This window comes from Staurois parvus, unplaced genomic scaffold (assembly GCF_062004578.1).
Source record: "Staurois parvus isolate SC_StPar_1 unplaced genomic scaffold, SC_StPar_1.0 ptg000315l, whole genome shotgun sequence".
NCBI lineage: Eukaryota > Metazoa > Chordata > Amphibia > Anura > Ranidae > Staurois > Staurois parvus.
The window spans coordinates 394,011-414,269 of NW_028318111.1; the positions used below are offsets into that span (position 1 = coordinate 394,011).

Below are 20,259 nucleotides of genomic sequence, written 5' to 3' on the forward strand. Positions count from 1 at the left end.
CCGTGCCCTCCTTCATGACTTTTCCATCAAGATCAATAATTCAACTATCAGGCCCACCCTCACGCCAGGGTACTAGGTGTAATTCTGGACTCTGACCCGTCATTTTGGCCCCAAATTCAATCACTGTCAAAAGCTTGCAGACTTTGTTTCTGCCTGTGGACTGAGATCTTAAACCCTGAGCTGTTGTTCACCAGCTGTAAAGCTGTGCATTGCTGAGAGGTCTATGATCATTTCCTGTAGTACATCAGCAGTCTCTGGTCATCTCCTGTAGTACATCCACAGTCTCTGGTCATCTCCTGTAGTATATTCCCCACCCCCGGAGTCCAATCAATATTAAAAATTGTCCGGAGCGTGTCCATTCACACAGAGGGCCGCGGCTCGGGCCCCCCCCCTTTCTCTCCTCATTGCCTCACTGGCTGTGACAGCAGTGGGAGCGATTCTCCCTGTGCTGTCAGTCTCAGTAAATGAGGGAGAGTTCCCGGAAAGCCGAAGCTCTTGTGCACAATGCAGGATCACAATGGGGCTCAGGTAAGTGTTGGGGGGGAATATTCTGCTGCACACAGAAGGAATTTTACCTTCATGCATAGAATGCATGAGGGTAACAGGCAGACATTGAGCCTTCACAACCACACTAAGACATTGCCATTTCACCCAACTCATAGCCCAACTTTCCTCCCCTCCAGGCATGTATACTTAACCCCTAGATACTGCGTGCACACAATTACGCGGCCTCTCGGTGTCTGGGCCTTGACGCCGAATATTTGTAAATACATATGTGTCGAGAGCACACGCCCTGCGAATGCCCAGCAGATATGTCCGTGACTCACGGAATGGTCCTGATCTCCCCTTGCGATCGGGACCTTTTCTGATCATGTGACCGCCGTAACACGGCGGTCACATGACTCTAAAATCCCGCCCCGCCTCCTGGCTTCTGAAACCAGTTAAAGGACCTGGAGGCGCCGGAGCAAAGGGGTTAAGCTGTCCATACATTTGTAGACTTGCAAATCACTGCTAGAAATTTGATCACTCAACAATAAAATTTGCATCCCACTCCTTTGAATTTTCTTGTCACTACAATTGAAAAAGAATGTTGATTTGACCGCACTAAATCAGAAAATCATATAAACATTCTTCAGCTGAAATTCTACTAGGGTATGATCAGATTTTGAAGCTTAGACATTGGATAGCTCTAAGGAAATGTACGTTTGCTCTTAGGTTGGACTGGAAGGCTCCTGATTTCAACTTTCATTTGTTCTCCCCCAAAATTCACAGGACTTAAATAGGACTCTGGGATCTAGCTCAACGTACCATTTATGTCCTTGGCAAGCGGTCTCGTCTGTATTGGCCTTGTAGTCTACATTTTTCTTATTGACACTGTAGTTTGTTAAGTGCATGAACTTGTTGCTCAGACTTTTCATGGAAGATGAATACCTGGGAAGACAGATGGTATGGGGATTACAAATTAAACAGAAAACTGTGGAGATATGCATCTTGGGTAGGCCATGCAGTGACCTATAGGTTTTAGAATAAAGAACATCTGACAGAAGAATGGCACAGAAGACCCCGACTGGTTGAATACTGCCTCTGATTCAGTCCATTTATGCACATTATGGAATAAGACCAGTCCCATGAAGTCATACAATTTAAATGTAACATTCACTATAAAAGTAAATACACCTTATACAGAAATAGTTGGCTGGAAAAAGGAAAAAAAAATTCTGTACGTAGATATGACACCCCCTCAATATCTGCCACTTGATCAGAAATGACAGTATGTAAAAGAAAAGAGACCTACTTGCAGCTGGCAAACCGCACCAAGCCATCGGTAAACAGATACACTCTCAGGGGGTCATAGGACGTCACGTAAACATAAATCCTCAAGTCAAACTTGCTGCCACTGATGAGGTAGGGTTTGTGCAGGTACCTGAAAGCATACAATGAAAGCTGAATATGCACTAATGATTGTCAACTTACAAGGTATAGGTGACCTCAAATGCGGCCCTTACACAGAGGAGCATATACACTCACCGGCCACTTTATTAGGTTCACCTTGCTATTGCCATGTTGGACCCCCTTTTGCCTTCAGAACTGTCTTAATTCTTCATGGATTGGATTCAAAAAGGTGTTGGAAACATTTCTCAGCGATTTTGCTACATATTGACATGATAGCATCATGCAGTTGCTGCAGATTGGTCAGCTGCACATCCATGATGAGAATCTCTTGTTCCACCACATCCCAAATGTGCTGGATGGAGATCTGGTGACTGTGGAGGCCGATGGAGTACAGTGACCTCACTGTCATGTTCAAGAAACCAGTTTGAGATGATCTGATCTTTGTGACATGGTGCATTAATTATCCTGCTGGAAGGAGCCATCAGAAGATGGGAACACTGGAGTCATAAAGTGATGGACATGATCAGAAACCATACTCAGATAGGCTGTGGCGTTTACATGATGCTCATTTGGTACTAAGGGGCCCAAAGTGTGCTAAGAAAATCTCCCCCACACCATTACACCACCACCAGCCTGAACTGTTGATACAAGGCAGGATGGATCCACCACACCATGACACCACCACCAGCCTGAACTGTTGATACAAGGCAGGATGGATCCACCACACCATGACACCACCACCAGCCTGAACTGTTGATACAAGGCAGGATGGATCCACCACACCATGACACCGCCACCACCAGCCTGAACTGTTGATACAAGGCAAGATGGATCCACCATACCATTACACCACCACCAGCCTGAACTGTTGATACAAGGCAGGATGGATCCATGCTTTCATGTTGTTTATTCCAAATACTGACCCCACAATATGAAAGTCGCAGCTGAAATTGAAACTCATCAGAACAACGTTTTTCCAATCTTCTGTTGTCCAATTTTGGTGAGCCTTTGTGAATTTTAGCCATCGTTTCCTGTTCTTAGCTGACAGGAATGGCACTCAGTATGAGCTTCTGCTGCTGTAGCCCATCTGCTTTAATGTGTTGTGTGTTCAAAGATGGTATTCTGCATACCTTGGTTGTAATGAGTAGTTATCTGAGTTACTGTTGCCTTTCTATCATCACAAACCTGTTTGCCCATTCTCCTCTGACATCAGCAAGGCACTTTCATCAACACAACTGGATATCTTCTCTTTTTCGGACCATTCTCTGTAAACCTTAGAGATAGTTTTGTATGAAAATCCCAGTAGATCAGCAGTTTCTGAAATACTCACAGCAACCCTTCTGGCACCAACAACCATGCCACATTCACAGTCACTTAAATCCATTTTCTTCCTTATTTTTCTTGCTCGGTTTGATCTTCAGCAAGTCGTCTTCACAACGTCTACATGCCTAAATGCACGGAGTTTCTGCCATGTAATTGGTTGATTAGTAAACTGTGTTACCAATTAATTGAACAGGTGTACTTAGAGTGGCCGGTGAGTGTATATAGCCATTACATGTAATGTTACACAAGATTTACAAACTAAAGGTTTACTAATGGAAGTGGTCAGAGTAGGAGACAGTCAGAGACTAGGCACATGCTGGATAAAACTGCTAGAGAGAATTATTAAAGGCCCTTTATCAAATCTCAAGCTACCAAATGCTGGGGCCTGAGGCACTTCAAACACCAAAGGGCCACAGGTAGTTCTTGTGCTGCAGGTTGGACACCAAGGATATAAATTTAATATTGACATTCTTATCAGTACAGAATGTAGATCAGTGTAATGAGCTGCTGTTGCTCTATATCACTTCCAAGATCTGCTAGACAAGTATTTTTTATTTATTACAGGTACTTATATAGCGCCATCAATTTACACCGCTTTACATATATATTGTACATTCACATCAGTCCCTAACCCTCAAGGGGCGTACAATCTAAGGTCCCTAACTCACATTCATACATACACATACTAGGGACAATTTAGAGAGGAACCAATTAACCTACCAGCATGTCTTTGGAGTGTGGGAGGAAACTGGAGTACCCGGAGGAAACCCAGGCAGGCACAGGGAGAACATGCAAACTCCAGGCAGGTGGTGCCGTGATTGGGATTCAAACCAACAACCCTAGTACTGCCAGGCGGAAGTGCTAACCATTTAGCCACTGTGCAAAGATGAATTTAATTGGTGATCCTTTGCAGTATGGTTGTGTACGCACTGCAACTGGTTAATTGCGCAATTATGTATAGGAGAATAAAAATTCTTACCCAAACCCACCTGTAGGTAGACCCCCCCCCCCAACTCTAGGATTCTGAGATCAGAGCATGGTCCATAGCCCTGCTTTGAATGTGAGGACGCTGAAGGACAGTACACTGCTGGATCGTTGGATCAGGTAAGCAAGGTAAGTTTCTACGCTTCCCTAGACAAAATGAGCTGTTAATACTTGCAGTGCAGCCACAACCCACTGCAAGGGATCATTTTTTTCCTGCCTAGAGTTGGGCTTTAAAGGTCTATTCGATAAGCCAGTGCAACAGTATTTTTGGTGTGTCAGGTTGTGTGCTGCCTACCTTTGAACCAGCAGTGGCCTCTTCTTTGGAAGCTGGCTCCACTTGTGTATAACCTGGATCCCCATTCCTCTGGCTGACGCTGGCTGAGAACAAAAGATATATCAAATTGTAATACAGTTGTTTCTATTCTGGTCAAAAATGCTGTTCTGACTAGTTTTTGCAATATATCACACAGACTGACATTATTGAGTTAAAGCAGCAATTTTTTATTTAAATGTTTCCATATAGGTTAAAAATGCCGGTCTTGTGAATTATCACAAAGAGGGTGACACCAATACTGAGATAGTGCAGCAATTTTGTGTTTAAATATCTTCATTTTGGTTAAAGATGTTGGTCTGACTATGTATAGTCCTAAACGGAGTTTCATCAATTTTCATTGTTATTATTTTTATTATTATTGTTAGCTATTTTTCTGTAGGATGATTGATTTTGGTTGTTGTAGCCATTGCTCTGTCATTCACACAATAGATTGAGTGGTTTAATAGGTTTTAATTATCCACACCTGTTTTCCTAATGTGTTTGAAGGAAGAGGATTTCTATTATAGTGAGCGTTCTGTGTTTGAACAAACATGCTCTGAGCGAGGCTTCAGCCGAAACACGCTAGCGTGTTACTGCTGAATCCTGCAATGTAGCCAATAAAGAACTCTTGCCAGGGAAGTAGCTGGCTTCATTGCATTAGAGGGGTGTCATTGCTGGCCTCATTCTGAAAAGGACATCTGCTTTGTAGAGATACAAAGCAGCACATTCCTGCTGACATGATAGAGACCTGTGTTGTTTACACACAGATCTCTCCCCTGTCAACTTCTCTACCGATCACCAAATCCCGGCCATGAATCGCTGGCCGGGATCCGGTGATTGACATCTCTAGGAAGCAATGACAGGAAATGCAAAATCACATATTTATAAGGGGAGAGAAGGAGAGAAAGAGGGGGGGGGGGGAGAGAAAGAGAGGGGGGGGGGGGAGGAGAGAGGGGGGGGGGAGGAGAGAGAGGGGGGAAGGAGAGAGGGGGGAAGGAGAGAGAGGGGAAGGAGAGAGAGGGGAAGGAGAGAGAGGGGAAGGAGAGAGAGGGGAAGGAGAGAGAGGGGGGAGAGGGGGGAGGGAGGAGAGAGGGGAGGGAGGAGAGAGGGAGGGAGGGGGGAGGGAGGAGAGAGGGAGGGAGGGGGGAGGGAGGAGAGAGGGAGGGAGGGGGGAGGGAGGAGAGAGGGAGGGAGGAGAGAGGGGGGAGAGAGGGAGGGAGGGGGGAGAGAGGGAGGGAGGGGGGAGGGAGGAGAGAGGGAGGGAGGAGAGAGGGGGGGGGGGAGAGGGGGGGAGGGAGGAGAGAGGGGGGGGAAGGAGGAGAGAGGGAGGGGGGGAGGGAGGAGAGAGGGAGGGGGGAGGGAGGAGAGAGGGAGGGGGGAGGGAGGAGAGAGGGAGGGGGGAGGGAGGAGAGAGGGAGGGGGGAGGGAGGAGAGAGGGAGGGGGGAGGGAGGAGAGAGGGAGGGGGGGAGGGAGGAGAGAGGGAGGGGGGGAGGGAGGAGAGAGGGAGGGGGGGAGGGAGGAGAGAGGGAGGGGGGGAGGGAGGAGAGAGGGAGGGGGGGAGGGAGGAGAGAGGGAGGGGGGGAGGGAGGAGAGAGGGAGGGGGGGAGGGAGGAGAGAGGGAGGGGGGGAGGGAGGAGAGAGGGAGGGGGGGAGGGAGGAGAGAGGGAGGGGGGGAGGGAGGAGAGAGGGAGGGGGGGGAGGGAGGAGAGAGGGGGGGAGGGAGGAGAGGGGGGGAGGGAGGAGAGAGGGAGGGGGGAGGGAGGAGAGAGGGAGGGGGGGGAGGGAGGAGAGAGGGAGGGGGGGGAGGGAGGAGAGAGGGAGGGGGGGGAGGGAGGAGAGAGGGAGGGGGGGGAGGGAGGAGAGAGGGAGGGGGGAGGGAGGAGAGAGGGAGGGGGAGGGAGGAGGAGAGGGAGGAGAGAGGGAGGGAGGAGAGAGGGAGGAGGAGGGGAGGGGGACAGAGAGTCAGTCAGTGTCTATTCACCTAATATGAGCTCCTTCCTGGATCGGGGGCTTCTACTGCTGCTGCCTCCTTCCATGCTCTCCTCTTGTCACTGACAGTCCTGGCTCCTTATCTGCTCCCATCTCAGACTCCCTGCTCTGAGCCACATTCCTGTCTAAATAATGTGTCCTGGTTTCAGGAGGACACATTATTCAGACAGACGTAAAGATACTGTGTTAAATGTGTGGAGCCTTTCAAGGGGCCCCTACCGACCCAAAGCCCTCGGGCAGTGCCTGAGTGACGGAATGGTCAGTCTGCCTCTGGCAGTAACCCAGTGTGACACTATGCCACAGTGTAGGAGCTTCCTGTAATAAAGACCAGTCACTGAGGCTCTCTCCTTGTGCAGAGTGACTGTTCTTCTCGCTGCACCTTCCCATAATTTTCTGCAAGCAGTCTGAAATTATGCCATCATCACTAGGTTCACAAAGTCATTTGATGTACACAAAATGGATTTAGATCCTTTGTGGCTATTGAGGAATATATTTAACGTTTTTGTGCCCAAAGTTTAGCTTTATTGAATGTGGATAAAATGTTATTCACAGGACATTAGCAATTATAGTAATTTATACTTGGAGCTGTATGCGCGAGAGTCTTCTCTCATGCCCAGATAAAGAATTGAATGTTCTAGAAGATGTATTTATGAACCTACTAGATTTGTATGGACATGTTAAATGACCCGAGCTATTTTTAATGTGCCTAATGTCAGGTCCTGCTTGACTCAGAAAGGCTTCATGAATATCAGAAGAGAAGATGGAATACATACATCACGGCAACAGAGGAGCTGGGTAAAAAATGAAGCAGTTTTGTAAAGTTTACATAAAGTTAATTCTGCCCTTTCTGTTCTTATAATTTATGACCCCATACCGGCTTAACGATCCATTTCTGCCGTGTTCCCCCCTCCTCCCAAGCTTTTTTCAACAGCTTGATGTCCTGAGGAAGAACAAATGACTGCGGGAAGAAGTTGAACTCTTTGCGTCCAAACCGAGCCTGCATCTTTGACAAATTCCTCCAAAGACGATCCTTCCTGCCAATCTGAAAGGACCCTGGGAAATGATTCAGCTGGAATGGAAAAAAAAAAGAAAAGATTTTAAACAGTGCGGTCTAAGCTTAGGATTAGCCTTTCTTAACCTTTAGAAATGGAGGAACCCCTGAAATAACTTTCAGATCTTAAAAAGAATTTCTGTTAATATTACACGAGACATTAGGGTGAACAGTAAATTGTAGCGCAAAGAATAAATAAAGAATACAGAACCAGGCATATTTGGAGTATTTGACACCCAGGGCTGGTCACAACATTGCATTCTGCTTTTTTGTAGATTTTACACAGCATCCCAACTTTTTTGGAATTGAGGTTGTGTACAATAATAACCAGAAGAGGAACACAGTGAAAATTGTGCTGTTCCCTAGTGGTCAGTGGAAACTGACCCCTTAGACTGTTCACTGAAGGGCACTATTACACAGCTAGTGAGTGCGAAGAATGCCCCTTACCATTACTGAGCAGTGGGAAGAATGCCCCTTACCATTACTGAGCAGTGGGAAGAATGCCCCTTACCATTACTGAGCAGTGGGAAGAATGCCCCTTACCATTACTGAGCAGTGGGAAGAATGCCCCTTACCATTACTGAGCAGTGGGAAGAATGCCCCTTACCATTACTGAGCAGTGGGAAGAATGCCCCTTACCATTACTGAGCAGTGGGAAGAATGCCCCTTACTATTGCTAGTCAATGGAAAAAAGATCACTGGTGTGAGCGCTCACTTATTTGAGAGGCATAAATTGCTCCCTGCTCAAGGAACCCTAGAACATCTGGAAGAATCCTGGTTGAAAAAGACCACCTTAGATAGTGAAACTAGATTGGTGCTTTCCAGGTACCTAACATACGCCCGCACGCAATTTATCTTTCAATTCATTCAACTATCCAATCAGCCAATGAAGCGGCAGCACTGCAACACATGCATTCATGCAGCTATAGGTCAGGAGATTCATGTTAAAACACCAAAAGAAAAAAATGTGATCTCAGTGACTGACTGGGCCATGGCTGTGTGTACCAGATTGGCTGTTTGGTGGTTCTAAAGGCAAATGTTTTTTTTTACCTTAACCTCCCTGGCGGTCTGATTATGTCAATATTTCTGAGCTGAAAGCGGTACATTTTTTTGCATGGAAATATGTCATTGTTTTTATTGTAGGCCTGTAATTCTTAGGAATAACTCACTGAAATCTGTCCGTACAAAAGTCTAGTAAACATCCAGCGTATGATAAAATTCGAAACACGAAATTATAATAAATAATCATTAAAAATAAAATAATAATAAATTTAATTCAATAATATAATCAAACCAAAAACACTGAAATGTGAAATATAGCGCCAAGTTCGCACATCACTGAGCTCAGTCACAGATTTGTTTTCAGTGTCTGATGATGAATTTCCCCCACAAATGATTATCACTCAATTCTGCAAGTGGTTCTAATTTACTATCGCTGTTCTCTAGCCGGTCTAAAACTGCTTTTGACCTAAAGGGACGCTTTTTGGACGCCATGGACATTTCTCAGTTTCCAGGCAGAAAGAACAGTAAAAATGCAGGCAGGGCGCCGGACAAAGCACTCGGGACAAAATGTATGTGAAATGGTTTGATACAGTAATTATTATTATTATACAGTATTTATAAAGCGCCAATAGTTCGCTCAGCGCTGTACATTACAAAGGGGGACAGAACATGTGACAGAACAATACCAATACAATGCAAAACACGAGGGGATCGAGGGCCCTGCTCTTTCGAGCTTACAATCTAGGAGGTAATGTTTTACTATATTGAATGAATGGCAGTTTTAAAATTTTTTCATTTCCCACCGGTTCCGTCCCCCGTATGTCCCGACGTCGCAGACGGATGGAGGCTGGAGGAGATGGCCGGGGATGCTGCAGGGGGGACATCGCAGGAGGGCAGGACAAGGTAAGTGCTGGAGGGAATCCCTGAGCAATGCTGCAGGGTAATTCCGAGTGTAGCTCGGGGTTACCGCTTTTGGTACTGAAAGTTAACCCAGAGCTACACTCAGGAATACCGCCAGGGAGGTTAATGGATTCCTTGCATGAAGGCAAAAAATATCCCAATATTAGTGTGTGGCCCATCAAGTCTAAAACCGTAAAAATGTTAAGATAATGACCTTCTGACATGCTTAGAAAGCTGCAATTAAAGAAAAACACACTAAAATGATCATTAAAGCTTAGGTATTTGCCAGGCCAAGGAACGGGAACATCTTGGAATGCATCTCTAGTAACGTACTCCAATGATGTGTGCTGGAAGAAGGCAGAGGACAGGTCTGCAGGTGTGCAGAAACAGATTTTTAGGGGGGGTTTTAGACAGCACAGAACAAGGCATTGGTAAGTCAGAAATGATCAGCTGCAGGAGACTGCAGGCAATATTGGCGACTAGTTGTTTACTTTTTGCTTTTTTTTTTTGGTACAATTTTCTGAGTTGAGTTCTCCTTTAAAAGTCCAACCTTAAAATGTCTAGTGATCCAAGTTGTGGAAGCTGAGCATTGGGCATAGCCAAGGCTAAGTTGAAGGTAAATTGTTAGTCACACAAGAACTGATTTGAAGATGAAAACAGGTACTTACAGGAACAAAATTTGCTTTAAACCGTATTGTATTTTACGCATTCAGAAGAAAGGATCATTTTAAGCTTTGAAGAAAATGAAAGTGAATGCCTGCTTGTTCACACTAGCGGTTGAGGGGCAGTAAAACATGGCACTTGAAATCCCAAACTGCTACCTTATGTAGCTACAAGAGGCAGTGCCCAGGGGTATATACATGCTGCGGCCATGACGCTTTGCTTTACAGCAGAATGATACCCCGAGTGGGAATGCATGTTTCTGCTATTCTCAGGAACTGTACTTTTTATCTCAAGGCTTTTTGTATCCTGATGATATTATGAAGGCAGTTTTAACTGGGTAAAGATCCATAGGAGGACTGTCTCCCACTTATCTTTTGGAAAGATATAAAAGCGTCTGTTTTTTGGAATATTGGTAAGGGTATGCATTCCTTACTGCACTTAGAAGTGTCACAGTGCCGGTTTGAATAGAGCACTGAAGAGTGATTCACATTCACAGTGGTATTTCATTGCTTTGGATTCACAGTTTTTTTCACTTTATTCACGTTTTCACTGATTGTTAATGTGATTGGGTATCCACTTGAATAAAGTCATTATAATTTATTTGATTTAAAAAGATAATGCACTATGTAAATATTTTATTTTTTTGAGGAATATTATCGGAGGAAGTTTTTGAAGGATTATTGAACACGATATCATTTGAGAAGAACTTGATTTAAAAACATTTTTTGGACTTATAGGGTTTGGACTGCACATATTTTTATTGAGGACTTATTGTATAGCATCTTCTGTTTATTAATTTTTGTACATCTTTTGGGGTAACGGTGTTTGATGGTGCTGTGGGGAATTTTGTTTATATAGTTTATTTAGAGAGTGGTTTTGAATTTAATTAGAATGATACCCCGTCACTTTCGGGGGGCATAGTGCCTGTCGAACATGACCCATTCAAGTAAATGGGGTTGCTCTGCAAGCACTCCGCAACCACATGCAATTTAAGGTGGTAAAGAGGGTTTAAGGGGTTAAAGCAGGTGGTGGGGAGGTGGTACAACGCCTCCTCGCTGCCTGTCAAATGCTCCCTAAATGCAGATCTCATAGCGGATCGCTCTTCAGAGAGCAAAGCTAGAATAAACGAGCCCTAAAAGTTACAACCTTCACAGTTTTCCCTTTATTGTATCTTTTTTGGTTTTAATGGCATTTTAAGAACATTACCTTCTGGTATTCTCGGATGCTCTTGAAGGCTGTAGACTTCATGTGATGGCCCCAACAACCCAACCAGTCATGGTTCTCTACAGAAAAATGATACCAAATAAAGGCTGTTAATATTGAGACAAACACTAGTCAGAAATTAGGCTTTGTAATCCCAGAAAAGTAAAATAATCCCAGAAAAGTAAAATATTTCAACAGGTGAGGATAGGATTTCGTAAAAAGAGAGAAGTAGGATACTCACTTTTGGTAACACGGAAGTGGGACCGTGCAACAGTTTGTTTCACTATGTTTGGTGTCACAGTACTCATTTTCCACTTCAGCAGTTTTCTCTGTGCCCAAGGCAGCAGTTCCACTGGAGGGACAAAGTAATAAGCAGGTTTATAATAATGACTTCTTCAAAGATATGCAAACACAAACAATGAAATTCTGTTATTTGATACCCTTTGGTATGTTGAACATATATATGTATATATATGTATATATACATTATATCCGTTGAGAAGTGCAAAAACATACATGCTGATCCTGCCAGAAATGTAGTGAGCTGACAACTTCCTGTGATTTCTGCCTGTGCTGCACTCCTATCAGTTACACTGTTCTGATGACTACAGATCCCCTTCATGTTATGGAGAAGAGAGTAGTAGTCCTGTCTCTGTTTTCTTGATACAGTACTGCCTTGTCAAGCTAGGGGACAAAGTGTATTACTAGCAGGAACACTGGACGAAGAACAAATGAATGCCATCCATAGACGGGTCGAAAATCGGCTGATTTTTCGACCGGAACAAAAAAAAAAAAAAAAAGCCGATTTTCGCACCACCGTTAGTGGGTTACTTGGTCGGCCGTTTTTCGGGCTTTTTGCACTTTCTTTTTATCGTGCATGTGGGAAAATTCACGGCCGATTTTGACGATCGCCCAATTTTGCCGGCAATGATGGGCAAATCAGCTGATCGCTTTACCGATAAAAAATCTGCGCATGAGCCGTGACAAGAAGAATTCCAGTCCGCCGTTATATTTTATATGAATCCATTTGTATCCGAATAAAAACATCTGTATCCCAAATGGATACATTGTTGCAAACTGCAAGACTTTTTCATGTAAAATATAATAGCGGAGCTCTCTGCAAGGGACAGAAGTAATTACGGTGTTAAATGCCGGCTGTAGACGGGACGAAAATCGGCCAATTTTTTTACCGTTGGTGGTAACGTTGACCGATCGAACGACCGATTTTTCATTATTTTTTTTTTTTAAAAACGGCTGGTTTTTGCCCGTCTATGGCCTGCTTAAGAAAAAGAGCCTTAAAAAAGGAGAAGTTTGGCCAAAGCTATTTTGGCCATACGTCTCCTATGTATCACAGAAGTGGACATTGTTCTGCACTCCTGTAACCTGTTTTCAGTCAACAGCAAGCTAAAGCAAGCGGGCTTAGTAAGTGAGGTGAAGCTTCACTTTATAAGAATACCCAATCATATACAAAGAAAAAACAAAACACCATTTTTACTTGCACATGATTGGATGATGGAAGCCGGCAGAGCTTCCCCTCATTTACTAAACTCCGGAAACAACTGCACTTGAAAACTTCACAGTCTATCTGCCTTTAGTAAATCAAGCCACCATGTCTCTTCTTCTGCAATGAAGTTTCCTGCTTGTATTCATTTGTATGTACACTAAACTGCGCATGCAGCCACATTATGATTTTATCAGCCTTGAGCAACTAATCTTACCTGTCCCTTTGTGTGCGCAAAGCCTTCTACTAAAATAAACATTTACTACAAGACAGTTGTTTAAAAGTCAAGGCTTTTTGTCCCCCAGATACTGTATTGCATCTCTAATTGAAACCGCAGATGGGGCTAAATAAAAGGGAGGGGTCACCGAGTCAGGGCTTTGACTGATTTAGCCGAGTGTGTAAAATGCTAGCGTCAGCTACTGAGCGTGAAGAAAAAAAAAAGAAAAAAAGAACCTCATGCTATACCTGTTTACTGGTAACCGTTCATATTTGCACAGTTACAAAAACAGTGTAAACACGTGTGCGTGCGTGCGTGCGTGCGTGTGTGTGTGTGTGTGTGTGTTGCCCTAGACAACACAAAAATCGGACATCCCCCCTACCTGGCAGAGAGAGAGCTTGACACTGACCAACACCAGACGACCCCCCCCCCCACGGAGAGAGCCTGACAGAGATCAACGACGCCCCTTCCCCACCCACCTGAGAAAGTCTCCACTAACCCCCCCCCCCCCCCCCCTATGGTGGCAGAGAGAAAGACACTCACCTTCACAGCTCTGGACATATCCGGGAACGACAGTTGGGCTCTGCATACACCATCAAGCAGCCTCTCGCAGATACCACCTGGTCCCCATGCTGCATAAGTCCCTCCTTCCAGGGGGCAGTGCTGCCTCCTAAAAAATGCCACCCTAGGCAGATGCCTTGTTGTAAATATGCGTGTGTGTGTGTGTTTTTGTTTGTCCTGGCCCAAATGCCAAGAGATACAAAACGGTATAAAACAACTTGCGTTTACCAACAAGAACTGCGACACAGATATTGTATCACAAGACATTACCAGAATACTTAAAAAGTTATCTGGACTAACAGAACAGACCGGATCAACCTTTCTCAAGCTTTTCGCCTAAAATAAACCCTTGAAACCTAGGTAACTCTTGATTAAAATGTACAGAATGATCAGGAAGTTGTAGATAAAATAACAAAACAATTAGAGAATATAGTATACATTAAAGAATAAACTTGACATAGACAGTTAACTGTTGGGAGGGCATCCCCATGTGAAAGCAATATGTACAAATCTTACCCTTCTCATCCTGAGTGCCAAAGTAAAGGGTTGGAGGTATGTTGGGGAACAGGCTAGGGGTCAGAGCAGGCTTCAGTATAATGTCCCCATTTACAGGTGTCTCATCCATATTGTCAGCACATTGTCTAAAAATAAAGAGCTGCATTTAAAACATTACAAGAGACCAGCCCAATATAATGTGAACTGTACCACTCATACATAAAAAAAAAACAAAAAAAAAAACGCAATTACTTATGTCAGGGGTGCTCAATCTGTGTCCCATGGAGCCACAAGTGGCCCTCGAAGTTCTCCGATGTGGCCCTCGACCTCAAACCAGGGAAGCACACTTCTATTGTATCGTGTTGGTTTGTTGCACTTTCTGAAAGTGCACCAAGACTCCTGAAACTCCCGGTGTGCTTTCAGAAAGAGTACCAGATCCGCAAGATATAATCAAAGTCAATGGCAAAGTGCAGCTAACCCGCGGGAAAGCGTGTGGCTAACCAGCAGAGCATCAGTGTGAAAACAGCCTTATATGGGCCCCAGAACAGTAAGCGTGAGGGGTCGTAATGGGGACCCTGCCCGATGCTCCAGGGGGCTTCCCTGTCACTTTCTGTTTTACACTTGGGCAGCATATACAGGAACCAATCCTCTTCAATTTCATCCTGTAACCCTAGAAAGGCATCTTCTCCTACAAACATTCAGTAGCTGCAGGGGGAAAACGTTCATTATGCTAGTCAAAATAAAAAATTAATAAAGTAGAAAAAAAAAAAAAGTATTTTATTTCATTGTGGTCCGCAACTGGTTACCAAATCACTTAAGTTGCCCTCGCTCTTCCGAAAGTTGAGCACCCCTGACTACACGCATGTGTGCGTACACACACACACCTACCTGACAGGGTCACCAGATAAATTCTTTTGTGACTACAGAAAAATACCTGTTAATCCTGCCACAAATCTAGTCTTATATCTTCCTGTGCACTGAACTAAAATCTCAAACAATGTTTTTCCATCCTACAGACTACAGGACCACTCCCTACAGTGTGAATGAATAATAGAGAAGGGGGTGTAGACTGAGCAGCCTAGGATGACAACACTGCTCCTCTAGATACAGTACAGTGAGTAAGCGTTGTCACCATAGGACAGGAAGTATGTTACTGGATCACCAAGTAAAAACCTACGGATAAAACTAGCCTGGAAAAAAAAATAATTTTGGAGTAGACCTAAACTCTTCTAATAAAATATCCGGTGTTGTGGTGCACGTCCCAAAGACTAAGATTGCTAAACTTTTTTATGTAAACACCTATGAAAATATGCTTTTTTATTGCCATAAAACCGACCTCCACGTGCCCATACAACTACACTTCACCGCCGACCTCCACGTGCCCATACAACTACACTTCCCCGCCGACCTCCACGTGCCCATACAACTACACTTCCCCGCCGACCTCCACGTGCCCATACAACTACACTTCCCTGCCGACCTCCACGTGCCCATACAACTACACTTCCCTGCCGACCTCCACGTGCCCATACAACTACACTTCCCTGCCGACCTCCACGTGCCCATACAACCACACTTCCCTGCCGACCTCCACGTGCCCATACAACCACACTTCCCTGCCGACCTCCACGTGCCCATACAACTACACTTCCCTGCCGACCTCCACGTGCCCATACAACTACACTTCCCTGCCGACCTCCACGTGCCCATACAACTACACTTCCCTGCCGACCTCCACGTGCCCATACAACCACACTTCCCTGCCGACCTCCACGTGCCCATACAACTACACTTCCCCGTCGACCTCCACGTGCCCATACAACTACACTTCCCTGCCGACCTCCACGTGCCCATACAACTACACTTCCCTGCCGACCTCCACGTGCCCATACAACTACACTTCCCTGCCGACCTCCACGTGCCCATACAACTACACTTCCCTGCCGACCTCCACGTGCCCATACAACTACACTTCCCTGCCGACCTCCACGTGCCCATACAACTACACTTCCCTGCCGACCTCCACGTGCCCATACAACTACACTTCCCTGCCGACCTCCACGTGCCCATACAACTACACTTCCCTGCCGACCTCCACGTGCCCATACAACTACACTTCCCTGCATGCGTAGGACATCGTCCTAAATTGTAAATTCACTTTTTCACAAAAAAATGAAAAAGGTGAACACACACCCTACAACCTTCCCCACCACACTTACCTCCATGGATGATTCGTTTTCACTGCCTACACAGCCGATGTAGGGGGCCTGGAGATTTGAAAGCGGCAGTCTTCTTCCAGGATAGATGAGAGCTATTCCCATTGGTCAAGCACTGGCATGCAACCGCTTTGTCTAATCAGAATCGCTCTGATCCATCCTCCTGTCCCTAAAGAAAGAAGAAGACTGAGGCATTCAAATCCTCGGACCCCTACACCAGCTGTGTGGGCAATGAAAGCTAAACATCCATAAGTACAGCAGGGGCTGGGAAGGAGGGTGGGGAGGATGTAAGGGGATAGTTCACTTTTTCATGAAAAGGTAAACCTACACTTTTAATGCGTAGACTTCATTCACAGGCAACACGAGAAGTGCTGATCTCAATAAGCAGCAGCAGAGACAAAAAGCACTATTGTGTCCTTGAGTGGTGGGCTTAACGTGGTTATAAACCTCAGACACGAAATAGAAACAAAGCATATCCCTCTATAGTGTGTACTTGTCTCAATTAGGACACCAAGTCACCAGTCACACCGCTGCGATTTAAAATCGTGCGATTTGTGTGCAATTTCTGAAGACTTTATTGCTACTTGTGCAGCCTTTCAATGATTTCTTGCAATTTGCAGTGTGATTTCTATTATTTTCTATGTATGTGAAATCGCAGCAAAACTGCAGAAAAAGTAATGCAAGAACTATTTTTTTTTGCTGCAGCAAATCGCAAATGTTAAGACACCGACATTCACATTCATTAGATCAGCATGAATCATTTCTCACAAGTTTTCCTGACACCAAGAGAAGACAAGGAAGGGCACAGCCTGTGATAGACAGCCTCAGCTCTGCTTCTGTGTGAAGGGGGGTGTGTGTCCATTCCCACCAATCAGCTGTCAGAGCTCTCCTCACTGAGTGTAACTTCAGTTCCCCGCCCCCTGCTTTACAGAGTTGAGATATCCTGTGTAAATTCTGCACTTTGAATGGATGTAGGGGACAGACGGCTGTTGATAAACAGGTACAACTTATGCAGGAGAATTTATTTAATCTCTGTGTATCACCTGAGGCCATTCACTTCACTGGGTATATGTGAGGGTTTACAACCACTTTAAACTCTTCCTGTCCACCCATTCTACATAGACGGTGGACGGGAAGCAGCGCAGAGGTGGGCTAATGTTCCAGTATGTCAGCCCGCATCGATGGCTCCTGCACGGCTCACAGAGTGCGCACTCCGGAGCCCGGTGATCAGTGTGTTGTCAGGACAAAGCATATCACATTATCACTATGTTCGGGCGATCACGTGGTGTTTTACCATGTGACTGCTGTGACCAATCACAGCAGTCACATAGTAAAAAATAAAACAAAGTAAAAATCGCTTCTCTCTGTTCTCAGTGTGAGAGCACAGAGAAGCAATCCTGCAGGCTGCTTGTACACTCACACACTGCAGTGCCAGCCACCCCAGTGCCTCAGTTTAGTGCCCCTGTGTCCCTGATCACTGCCCCACAATATCAATAATAAATAATGCAGGGGGGCCCTAACACCTGTCCCAGTGCACACAAAACACCCCCATACACCATACTAATGTCCTGATCACCGCCATACCAGCGCCCTGATCACCCCCATACACCATACCAATGTCCTGGTCACCGCCATACCCCATACCAGTGCTCTGATCACCACCATACCCCATACCAGCATCCTGGTCACCGCCATACCTCATACCAGCGCCCTAATCACCACCATACCCCATATCAACGTCCTGATCACCACCATACCCCATACCAGCGTCCTGATCACCGCCATACCCCATACCAGCATCCTGATCACCTCCATAGCCCATACCAGCATCCTGATCACCTCCATAGCCCATACCAGCATGCTGATCACCTCCATAGCCCATAGCAGCGTCCTGATCACCTCCATGCCTCATGCTAATGTCCAGAACACTGCCATATGCCATACCAGTGTCTGGCATTTTAGGGTCTCAACTGGTCAATTTTCAAATATATATCCTATAGTATGTAGACTCTATAAAACTTTCACACAGACTAAATAACAAACAGTTTTGGGTCATTTTTACCCCAAAAACATAGCAGAATACATTTTGGCCTAAATTTATGAAGAAAAATTATCTATTTGCAAAATTTTATAACAAAAACTAAGCAAAAAATGATTTTTTTTTTCAAAACCCAGTGGTGATCAAAATACCACCTAAAGAAAGCTCTATCTGTCTCAAAAAAAGTTAAAAAGTTCAAATGGATACAGTTTTGCATGACTGAGTAATCGTCACTCAAAGTGTGATAGCGCTGAAAGCTGAAAATTGGCCTGGACTGGAAGGGGGTGAAAGAATCCGGACTTGAAGTGGTTAAGCAGAAAGAAGCTTTGATCCAGCATGGCCTGCTGTGCACTATAAGGCGGTACGTATCAGTGAGGTGTGAGCAGGGGTGTATTTACCACAAGGCACTTGCCTAGGGCGGCATTTTTCAGGGGGGCAGTACCTCCCCCCAGAAGAAGGGATGGAATAAGGAACACGCGCACCATGGGAACCAGGTGGGATCTGAGAGAGGCTGCGCGGGCTGCTTGATGGTGTATGTAAAGCTTGACTCGCTCCCGGCCGGGGATGTCAGGAGCTGTGAAGATGAGTGACTCTCTATCACCGGGGGGGGGGGGGGGATTGGGGGGTAGAGGAAGACTCTCCAGGGTGGGGGGCAGGTGTGTTGCTGGACAATGTCAGGCTTTTTCTGGAGTAGGGGAAAGGGGGGGGGGGTTGTGTTGATTGGTGTCTGTGGGGGCAGACAATTTTTGTGTTGCCTAGGGCAGCACAAAACCTAAATACACCACTGGGTGTGAGTCATCATGTTACCCTGTAGTCCCATGCAGGAAGTTATACCCTCCAGCGACAAACAAGCAATGTGCAGAGTTTTGATTATAAAAGCAGCAGTGAGATTTTTAACCTCTTACCGCCCAGCCACTGCATTAAAACGGTGGCAGGGCGGCACAGCTGCGCAAAAGCACGTTTTAAAACGTGCTTCGCGCTCCCGAGGTTTTTGCGGGCAGGGGGCGCGCGCGCTCCCGCCGTCCCGCGGGTGTCACGATTTGATCCCGGAGGGATCAATCATCCGGTTTCAGCCAGTGATGTCTGGCAGAAATCGGATGATCGGTCCCTGACTATCCTGTCCTGTGTTGACATTTACACAGGACAGGATATGATGTCATTCTTCTCTGCCTGGGCACATTCGTCCCAGAGAGAGAAGAAGACAGAAGAACTGTGAATACAAAAGCACTACACAGACAGTTAGAAAACTCTAGGACACGTTTAACCCCCTGATCGCCCCCCCCCCCAGTTAACCCCTTCACTGCCCTGTCACCAGTGTCATTGATCAGTGAACAGATTTTTACTGATCACTGTATCAGTGTCGCTGGCGACTTCCAATAGTGTTAGCGTCCCTCCCAGATAGCGCCAGTTTGCCCGCTAATACACCAGTAATCCCGTTTAACCCCTTGATCGCCCCCCCTAACTTTGAGATTACGATATATTTTTTATAGCTGAAAGTAGAAAATATTGTTTTTTTTGTTAATAGCGCAAAAAATAAAAAGCACACAGGTGATAAAATACCACCAAATGAAAGCTCTATTTGTGTGAAAAAAAGGACGTAAATTTCGTTTGGGTACAGCATTGCATGACCGCGCAATTATCATTTGAATTAGTGCAGCGCCAAACAGCAAAAAAAGGCGTGGTCATTAAGGGGGGTAAATCCTCAGGCGCTCAAGTGGTTAAAGCAATTGCTGTGAAGACAGAATAGTAAGAACTATTTTTCACAAAAATGTTTTTTAAAAAACCTTTACCAGAAACCTGTCTATACAGATAAAGGGTGTCTGTGGATAATAACAAAATGTGTGTCTCTGACTAAAGTTGACTAACACCCTTGCTCTAGGTGTCGGCCATTTATGTACCTCATGAAGCC

The 20,259-nt window shown here is 45.4% G+C and overlaps 1 protein-coding gene across 3 annotated transcripts in view; it reads right to left on the bottom strand.

Moving 5' to 3' along the window:
* The window catches only part of TTLL4 (tubulin tyrosine ligase like 4), a 99,065-nt gene that overhangs the window by 54,715 nt on the left and 24,091 nt on the right, over window positions 1-20,259 (bottom strand). For 2 of the 3 annotated variants that reach the window (XM_089683564.1, XM_089683566.1), the window contains exons 5-11: window positions 14,118-14,242; window positions 11,564-11,674; window positions 11,326-11,402; window positions 7,378-7,572; window positions 4,496-4,578; window positions 1,796-1,924; window positions 1,309-1,431 (exon numbers count right to left, since the gene is read on the bottom strand). In XM_089683564.1, coding sequence (XP_089539690.1) covers window positions 1,309-1,431; window positions 1,796-1,924; window positions 4,496-4,578; window positions 7,378-7,572; window positions 11,326-11,402; window positions 11,564-11,674; window positions 14,118-14,242 — 843 coding nt within the window. The remainder of the gene's footprint in view (window positions 1-1,308; window positions 1,432-1,795; window positions 1,925-4,495; window positions 4,579-7,377; window positions 7,573-11,325; window positions 11,403-11,563; window positions 11,675-14,117; window positions 14,243-20,259) is intronic. The other variant, XM_089683565.1, reaches the window with a different exon arrangement.